The following is a 9,978-nucleotide window of genomic DNA, read 5'->3' on the forward strand; positions in this document are numbered from 1 at the left end:
AAAAAAAAAAAAAAAAAAGAAAAAGAAAAAAAGAAAAAGAAAAAGAACAAAAGAAAAAGAAAGTAAAGAGGTTTGTTATAAAGAAAAAACCCAGTTAACATAAGAATTTTTGTGAAGGAAGCACACAGGGCCAGGCAAGTCCTCTTGGTTAGGTGGGATTTTGTTGTTTTTGGAGGTGGTACAACCCTTCTTTAAAATCTTGTAGTCTAGACTCTTTCACAGCATTTATCCATCAAGTAATGACTTGGCTTTTTGCTCCATTGTTAAGTGTTCCTGGTAAAGTACTTAGTGCAGATATCACCACCAAGGCAGACCCCAAGAGTTAGAGTGGATGGAGACCATTTGGGGTTTTAGAGGAGAAAAATTGACTTTTGAAGAGACCGGAGTTCATGTTTGTTGTCTCTGTCTTACAGCAACCACATCATGGGCTGCAGATGATTCCTGCTTTTTTATAGTAATAGATGATATATTTTGACAGTGGCTTCTTTACTCCGCCAAATAGATAGGCATTTTCATAGATGTGCAGTATAGCTGGAAAGGTTACAAGACATCACTATAGGCAGAGATTTGATCTTAAATATAAAAAGTTTGAACTTCTTTAAGAGAATTGTGAATGAATCCAGATCTGTGGCTGATAGAGAGCAGGAGGAACACAGGACAGATTGAGTGGGAGTTCTGAGAAAGGAAAAGACAATTCTCATTATGAAAATAATTTTATGTTCAGTAGAGGCCTATTAGAAACCTTTGGAGGAGGGGGAAAGCCTGATTCTTTGTCTGCCCTGCTATAACTCGTAAATTGGAACCTGCTCCTAGTTTAATTTGTTGCTCATATATTTAATGAGAACTCACTACAGCTCTGTCTTTCTAGGAGCTAATTTTGTCATAGGTTGTATCTAGCTCAAACTGGTTTTCCACAGTAAACCGCTTGAAATAAATGATTCAAAGCCTGCTGTGCAGATCTGCAGATAATAGGTAATCCAGGCAATAATTCCTTCTGCCAGTACCCAAGTATATATGCACGAATTGTTTAGCGGGAAGAAAAAAGGTACTTAATTTAGACATGGGAGTGTTTAAAATACAGTTTTTAAGATGACATCTGTGTACTCTTACACCCTTCAGATAGCTGGATCATTTTAGCTGTACCTAGCTATTTTATAAAGATATTAGACTATCCAAGTCTGAGGTTGAAGAGAAGACCTTTCATTGTATGAACGCTGGACTAACCTATTTCTCTGCAAGAATGACCATATTTAATTTTACTGGTTTATGATATTGTTAAGGTTCCTTATGTGGTGGTCAATGTAAAGAGTAGGCCCTGGGGAATTGTAAGCTGAGACCATGGTTCAAGAGAGTTTCTAAGCACATGCTTAACTTTAAGCAAGTGTTTAGAAGCTGATGAAGTCAGTGGGATTTAGACAGCCACTTAGAACCTAATATCGGAAAGGAGCAGAGAGGACATGAAAGATTTCAAGTGCAATTTAGGTTTCATTGTTTCTGAGTTTCCTTTGGTTGAATGCCTTATTTTTGTGATCAGATTCAACACAGTTTTGCAGGCTGTCATGACAGTGGAAATCATCAGCATGGTATTATTACAACCAGAGCAAAGAGCCAGCCCAAACTTTGACTGGAAGGATAGGTCCCAGAAATGGAGGCAGGCTTGGAACAGCAGGTGGAGGAGAACAAGGACACGTGTTTCTGTGTGAGAAGCTCATTCAGGGATTCTTATTTGCCCCCTTTGGCCTTTCATTACTGTTCATGATCACCCTAGGGCAATAAGTAAGAGCAAAGAGAGAAGGCAGTGTCGGAGACTTCACAGTCTGGAAAAGGGTGATGACACAGTTTAGCCATTGCTGGTGTTATATAAATGTATATGTGATAAATAGTGCTTAATGACTATGAGAAATGGCTTCTCACATTTGCCAGAAAAAATCACAAAGTACTGGATTTATGAAAGGCCTTGACAAAATTCCTAAACAAACCAAGTTTTCCTTTACTGCATGAACTTGTAGTTATCATTAAGAGATTTGTATTTTTTGCCAGTGAAGGCTGTGGTGCTAGCATGCTGCTCAAGCTGAATGCGGCCTAGTTTATTTAAGCAAGAGGGAGTTTAAGTGGAAATGAGCCACAGAAATGTGTGCCACTTGTCTAAAACAAATATAGTTTAGGCTTTTCCTTTCAAGTGACATCTATTATTGCATTTTTAAGTAGATCTTTGTTAGTAAGCATCTGCAAGTGTGTTTGATTAGACAAAAAGATCCAGGGCTATATTTATCTTCCTAAACTTGAATGTTCTTTTCAAAGAAGTGGCTGTACCTACGCCAACTGAAGTTAATTAAAACTTTGAAACGGAACGGAAGTTCCTAAAATAGTGCTGTCAGAGTTGTTCATTTACATGATGTGTTGTCTGCACGGCCATTTTAGACATTGCGTGGGGTTTTCTGGGATCTTTAGAATTATTATTATTTTTTATTTTCAGGACTAAATGGATGATAGAGCAGAAAATGAAAATGATTTTGAGAACTCATCCATGCTGGTCATCAATATGTCAAAAAGAGAGAAATGGTTTTCTTAGCATAGCAGATTTGTTTGCAAGCTTGTTCTTGCTGCAGTAAATGTGTCTGTTTCTACCGTAGTTTAGAGATTCTCATTTGGCTTTTCCCGTTTGAAAGACTCCAGAGTGACACCTGAAGAAAAGAACTCGTGTAACTTAAAACAAAATTGTCCTCTTTTTTCTAGTCTGTAGTTCTAGAGAACAACGAAGGGCACTCACAAGAGCTTAATATAGGGTTTAGCAGTTGTCCTTCTTTCAAATGTTATGCTTTATATGTTGTGCTCTGCAAGAATTACAGACGTAGCTCAGTCAGCATGGTTATGATGAGCACAGGTGCAGCTGCAGCTTGGCTTGCAGCCAGAGGAAACTTATTAAAGAACACTGATTCCCTGGCTGAAAGTTAAATTCCTAGTAGCTGCATTGGAAATATTCTTCGTTTACAGTATAATTGAACAATCTTACTGTTATTATTGTTTGTCTGCTGACTTCAACTGTGTCTAGACATTTTGTTTAATATGCTGAATGTGTGAAAATGCCACACATGGAAAATTCTCTAAGAGGGATGGAGATTATATTCCTTAAGCAAGAAATTATTTTTTTCGATCTATGTTCTTTGTTTAACATGCTTCTCTGTCCTCTCTTAATTTGTTTTGGGGCCAACTTCCGCTTGGGCTGTGGTGATGCCTGAGGCCCCTGGTCTCTTCAGATATTGAAAGTAGCAGAAAAAAGTATATTTTCAAATTCATGTTTAAAAAGATTTGTTTGCGCATAGTTTTCTTGATGCATCTATAAATATAAGAGGCATTTTCTCCACCTCCACTTCACACCATTTCTTCTACTTTTCATGTCTCAATTTTCCTCTTTTCCACCAATAGCTGTAGGCAGCCCATGTGATGACCCCTTGGGAAAACAGTTTTTCAAGACCAAGGTTTTACATATGGCCACAAGGTCTTTGAGGTTTCACCCAGGTCTATACACAAAGCTCCTTTTATAATCCTTCTTTATTAATGACTGCTGATGAGTACCTTTCTTCTGTAGACTTTCTGTGTAGACGGAGCTGTCTTCACCCAGACAGCAGACTGCTGATAAATCAAAAAATCCAAGCCTTTCTCGGGGTGGGCTAGGTGAATCATCTCCAGAGCAAGAATGTTGTTCTCAGCTTTTGTCCTGTCAACCAGTGCTGCTGCTCACTAGCATTTAATGTGCATCACCTTTGTTTCACAGTTTATGCTATAATGACTATCAATTTTCTGTTTATGTGCTACTGCTGCCATCTATTTTTATGATACTGAAGAAAGTATACATCAGATTATATCCCATGTTAATATGCACTCATGAAGCCTTTGTGTTTTTTCAGATTAATGACAGGAATGAACCATTAAACCTAACAAAGGAGAGACATACACACACTGAGTCTTTCAGCCTTTTCCTTAACAACAAAAAACTGCACAGCTGGGAGAGCTGAAATCTCATTTTAGTAATTTAGAACTGGAAGTGGTTCTTTGAATTACCAAGAAATATGGAGAAGATAATGTTGGGGGTTAAGGATACAAGTATGGCTCTTACATTGCTTAATTTTTTTTTAGGAAACTTTCGAAGTACCTATGTTAATTTACCAAAGTGTTGCTCTTCCAATCCCATGATTGTTGCTTCAGAACAAAATCTTCATAAGCATGACCACAATGTGATGCACTGAGGGCAAGCAAGGTATGCACATTGGCAAACATATCTCTGAGCAAGAACCTTTCATCCTTCCGGCAAGAATTACCTCAAGATGAGCGATTTTGCTATGTTGCAGCCTCTGACCTGGTTTTGCTTCAGAGCAGCTACAACTTGTTTGATCCTTTTACTACTAGGAAGTTCTTTTTAACCATGTCATTTGTAGCAGTCAGATTAGAGATTATTTTCTCCTTCAAACTCCTGCAAAAACATTACCACGTGGAATTGGCTGTGTATTGCAGCAGAACTGATGTGCTGATTTTCTCTGGGGTCTTTGTGAACTCGGGAGCAATTCATCACATGTAACACATGGGATTGGTCCATCCGTCCAACTGCAAAAAAAGGTGTTGCTTTTTCTCCCAAACTTTGCAAAACCATCATGCTGTTACTATACTGCTTAGTTAAGTGCTGTGTTGCATGTCTTCTGTTTCTTATGGCTCTTACTCAGCTGTGGAAAGAAATATCAAGTAATGTAACCACTTTCTTCCAAATCTTGGGCCAGAATCTCAGCTGGTGTAAGTCAGCAGAGCTCCACTGACATTATTAGTGCTATAGTGATTCACACCAGCTGTGGATCTGGTCTACTGTCTCAGTTTATGAAGGGCTTGAACTAAATGTCAGGAAATATGAAATGATCTCTTAGAGTCAGCAGTTCTCCAGATGTGTTAATGGAGTTTAAGTTTACCAGAAGGCAAGACTTCAAAAAGTGATCCAACAGAAGAATAAACTTTCAAGAAGAATGCCTTACTTACAGGCTTTTTGGCAACACAGGGCTATACAATTCACTGCAATTTAAAGAAATTAACTATGTTACGCATCAGGGTATGGAAATAAAGCTCCAATGAGAACTGAGGATGACTGAAAATAATTTCACAGCACAAAGCAAGCTGTTGGCATGTTGTGAATAATTGCCATGCAAATATGAATCATCCAGTCTTAAAGCCAAAATTAAGTAGCTTATGAACTTCATACAAGGAGTCTAATGCTTCCACTTTGCAAGTGCAGTTGGGTTTATTCATAAGCATGGTATTACAACTTCTGGAAATCAAATGAGGACCATGTTGTTACAAGAACACAGAAGCTTAATAGTTCTAGCTGTGCGATGTTAAAACCCACTAGCGACTTGGCTTACAGATGGGCTTTCAAGTCTGGTGTTGAAAACAGTTAATTTCCCCAATGAGGATGGAATTGTTACTGACATTATTGTTCTTATACGCTTTCAGGCCTACTTTTCACAGTCAGAAAATTCTGCAATAGGCAAAACCTGAAAGTTAACAAATCTGGGGTTTCAGAACTCTTACCATAATGCTATGGCATATGGACAGTGAAAAATTTCTAAGCTACTCTAAATATGACCTCCAGTATCTGAAATTTGTGGTGGTATAGAGATCTTTCGTGGCCTAAATTGTTTGCTGGTGAGATTACTCTGAATTAATTGATACGAGTGCTGCTGCACTCTATGTAGTTCGCCTTTGTTCTCACTGAAGACGTGTCACTTTAAACCAACCCAGAGAGGTGAAAGAAATGCACACTTTCATTAGCTAAATCAAACATCAGATCATGAGTTATACTATCTATACTTAAAAAATAAGATACAAGTGAGTTGCTCAATGGCAATGAGAACAATACAGAACGATCTGATCGTGCTGACCAGAGGTTGCTGGCTAAATTGTCTGAATCTGGCAGGATTTATTTGTGTTTAGTATAAGTGACTTTTGATATCACGCCCTTGATGTCACTGCATACTTTTAAACTATGTATTCAGATGTGAACAAAGGAGTTTTGAAGAGTTCATGGAAGAACCAAGTTAGATTTCTAGAGAAAGTAATGATCATAACCTAAAAAAATGGTATGTTGAACTTAAAACAGTTTGCAGAACTAGAATGACAGATAGAGTGGTGAGGAAACTCTTCCAAGAACTAGAGAGCTTGCAGGAAGGAAAGACATCCCAGACTCAGCGTTTAGTGAGTTTTTACTGATTCCCAAGGACTACAGCGGGTTCACCTCCAAAAGGAAATAATTCTCCAAGTCCACAGTGGGAAACGTAGTGAGAGCTACAAACCTCCAGTAAAGGAGTAAACCTCTTGAAAGGTAAGAAGCTATGAATCAGGTAGTGGCTGAGGTCTTGGGAAAATTAATACATTTGGAAGACTGCAGTGTTTTTTAAATTTTCTGTTCCCTGGAGCTTTCCTGTAAGAATGGGAATTTGGGAAAACTTGGTTCTGAATCTCTATAAAGCCAGATTACAAAGCAGCAATCAAAAGTCCTGATTTTACTTAGCTATATTGGCAGCTGTGGAGTAGTTGAAGGTTTGAATTAGTCTAGAAATTAAGATAGCTTTTGAATGCTTCATTGCACTAAGCCCTCATATGGCAGCATTTCAGTGTCTTTCCACTTTCCATCATGTCTAGTTCTTCCCATCCTGGTGGATCATGTGTTAGCCTCGGTAATATAAGATTTTTTTACTTCTGTCAGAATTACACCAGTGGAATATACCTGGGCACAATGCCACCAATCCTCATGAATTTCCAACCAGCATAAAACCTTGAAGTGTAAGCACGTCAAGTCTGTTCCCTGCTTCCTATACCAATTCCCTACAGTCTACTGTGAAAAGGTTTAAGAGATTAGCTCCAATTTTCAAAGCTGCTAGTGATACCACCCTGGAATGTCACATCAGTGAGAAATTCAGTAATTAGTAATTCTCCTCCTAAAGCTGCAAAACAAGTTTGTCTGTGCAGGATTCAAAGATTTTTTTGTGGATCCAGTCTACACATATTAATTCTTGTAGGGATTGGAAGTTGTCACAAATATAATCTTCTGTGTTTGCCAGTATGGTTTCTCACCTTTGTTTTCTTCTGCTCTGCAGTTTGGTGTCAGGCTTGCAACCACAATGGAGCTTTGAGACACCTCAGTATGAATCTTCTATGCCTCTATGCCAATCTGATGGACAGCAGACACATGCTTAATGCCAGGGTAAAAAATAAAAAGCAGTTAGCTGAGCAACATCTGGTATAGAAACAGCAGAACAGGTTTCTCAAGATTTTTTCTGCGTTTGTTTTGTTCTCCCCTGCTCACTGTGTTGATCTGGTGGCTGAAATGATCATTCTCAGGGTCTTGAAAGTTGTAAGAAAATAACTGAAAGCTTGATATTTATAAACTGAATTTCATCTGTTTGTTTTGCCATTGCCATTTCAGCACATGTCTAGGTCTCTTACACATAACACTAACAAAAAATCTCAAAACACACTGTTAAACGGGCACCCTGACAGTGCGTACATTGGATTTGTTTATATCTGTATCTGTATTTATTTCAGATCTGTTTCTTTGCTTTATATTTCCAGACCTGATCTCTCCTCACATAAGACAGCAGGAAAGCACTCCCCGGATGTGATGTCTCTTGAAACACTGGAAAACACTTGTGAGCCAGAGGACCTCTTTGATGACATCTAGCTATGTGTTGGCTGAGAAACTGAGAGACTGGTGCTGCACATCATGTTGAGCTATAAAACTAAAAGGCTTTGTTATACACTCAGCTGAAATCTTTATGGTATGTGATGACATATTGCTCTAATCCTCTTGCACTGCCCTTATTCCCATCCTTCACTATGCGGCTGCAGATCTCTTGGTTTCATAAGGCTTTGTTTGTGCCAGCCTCGAAATCAGTTCAGCCTCTATGCAGAGCTTTTATCACATTTATGTGGGAAAAGAGAGCACGCTCACAACATTTTTACATCATGACAGTCTTTGGCTGCTGACTGTATCCAGGATCAACTGTTTTTCAGATGTCCCCAGTGAATCATTCAGACAAAAGGAAGACTTAAGGATACCACTGTACTTACCTTATATACTACCCCTTTCCTGAGGAGCTCAGCTTAGACATGGTCTAGCTAATTCATCCTTGACTTTAAATGAGATATATATCTTTCAAAAATGAAGTATCCAAAGAAGCTACATTTTTATTTTATTTGAAGATTCTTTATAGTATTGTACATTTCAAGGTACATTCTTGCATTTGGGAATAAAGTTTAAGACTGAATCTATTTTAAGCATCTGTAGAAACTCGTAGCCTTTAAAATTGATGTTTTCATATTTCATGATTTTTCCTAATTATTTTTCTAAAACAATAAAATGCTTTCTAAAAAGGCCTTGGTTTTGGTTTTATTTGCTTAGGCAATCTATGAGAAAGGCACACCACTTACCAAAATGAAGTAATGCATAACCTCTTCCTGACTAGTGTTGATGCATTCATTTAGATTTAAGAAGTTAGCAATGTGTATTTACTTTCAGTGGTTGACAACAAGTGTGTAGAACTAAGCTTGTACATCAGGTTTCTGCGTTGCAATTTTAAAAGCTAGAATCAATTTTTGTTAATTATTATTCTTCTGTCAAAGAAACAGGAGTTTTAAACTTGAATAATTCCATTGAAATCACCAAGACTGTGCAATATAGTTCCACTTCTGTGTTCTATGGCTTGCAATGAACCTTGAAACCACTTCATATTTTTAAAATACCAGTTTATTTAGGCCCTGATCCTGTCAAAAGTCAATCCTATACTTAACTAAAAAGCACCCATGTCAGTATTTGTGGAATCAGGGACTCATTTAAAAACCTAAATGAGGATTTGGGAATATTAAAATTAAGTATTCTTTTCTGAAAGGCATGGTCATAGCATTTTAAATTCACAGAGGTCTTTGGGAGAATGTTATAAATCACACAGTGAAAACTTGAATGGCCAAAATATTTTGCTTTCTACATAGACTTTGTGCCTGAGAAATGACAGGACCACAAAAGGCCTATTCATACACTCATTCAGAGGTATTGCCTGATTTAAAATCTTCCAGTGCTGATCTGACAATGCTTTCAACAAAAACTTGTATATAGTTGCAATTTTAAGGTGAAAATTTTCCATGACTTAACCTGAAATAGAAGAGCTGGGTTTAATTTTGCCTGCAGCGGAAAATGAAGGTGAATAGAGTTGAACATCCTGCAAAATTTTCTTTTCAAGAAACTGTTGCTTTCTAATCGTAAAGAGTTAATTAAAAAATAGCAAATATTACAATCAGCAGGTGTAATAATCCTGTTAGAATACTTATTACTTTATCTTTTCTCTGAGCCATGAATCAAAGCAGTAATTCTGTAGAAAACATTATGATGGTGGACGTACCTTGGACTGAAAACAGACATGCCATCTAGTTAGAGTAGCCATGATATAGAGCCAGTTTCCCATCAGCTAAGTCAGTTTGTATACACTAGAACACCTTCTCTCCATCAAAAACCATTTGCAACCTGTCAGTCTCCACAACTGTGTGAGACTGTGTTAGTGAAACGCCCCTTTTTGAAGAATTTGTGCAAGAAGCTGCAGCGTTTTTACCAGTGAAGTTCCACAGAATCTTAGAATATCTATGGCTGGGAGGGAACTCAAAGTCCACCCGTTTCCAACTTCCTGCTGTGGGCACGTTGCCACCCACTAGACCAGGCTGCCCAGGGCCCCATCCAGTCTGACCTTGGATGCCTCAGGGGATCACAGAATCACAGAAACACAAGGTTGGAAACGACCTGCAAGATCATCTAGTCCAACCACCCTCCCATTCCTATCAGTGCCACAAGCTACTAAACCATCTCTCGTAGCTCCTCATCCAGGCGCCTCTTGAACACTGCCAGGGATGGTGACTCCACCACCTCCCTGGGCAGGCCATTCCAGTGCCTGA

At 38.3% G+C, this 9,978-nt stretch overlaps 1 protein-coding gene across 2 annotated transcripts in view; it reads left to right on the plus strand.

Moving 5' to 3' along the window:
• The window catches only part of XRCC4 (X-ray repair cross complementing 4), a 175,405-nt gene extending 166,993 nt beyond the window's left edge, over positions 1–8,412 (plus strand). For both annotated transcript variants that reach the window (XM_042866187.1, XM_042866188.1), the window contains exon 8: positions 7,612–8,412. In XM_042866187.1, the coding sequence (XP_042722121.1) occupies positions 7,612–7,720 (109 nt within the window). In that variant the 3' untranslated portion in view covers positions 7,721–8,412. The remainder of the gene's footprint in view (positions 1–7,611) is intronic.
• The last annotated feature ends 1,566 nt before the right edge of the window (positions 8,413–9,978 follow it).

The sequence above is a fragment of the Lagopus leucura genome, unplaced genomic scaffold (assembly GCF_019238085.1).
Source record: "Lagopus leucura isolate 7727_CA_CO unplaced genomic scaffold, USGS_WTPT01 Super-Scaffold_810, whole genome shotgun sequence".
Classification (NCBI taxonomy): domain Eukaryota; kingdom Metazoa; phylum Chordata; class Aves; order Galliformes; family Phasianidae; genus Lagopus; species Lagopus leucura.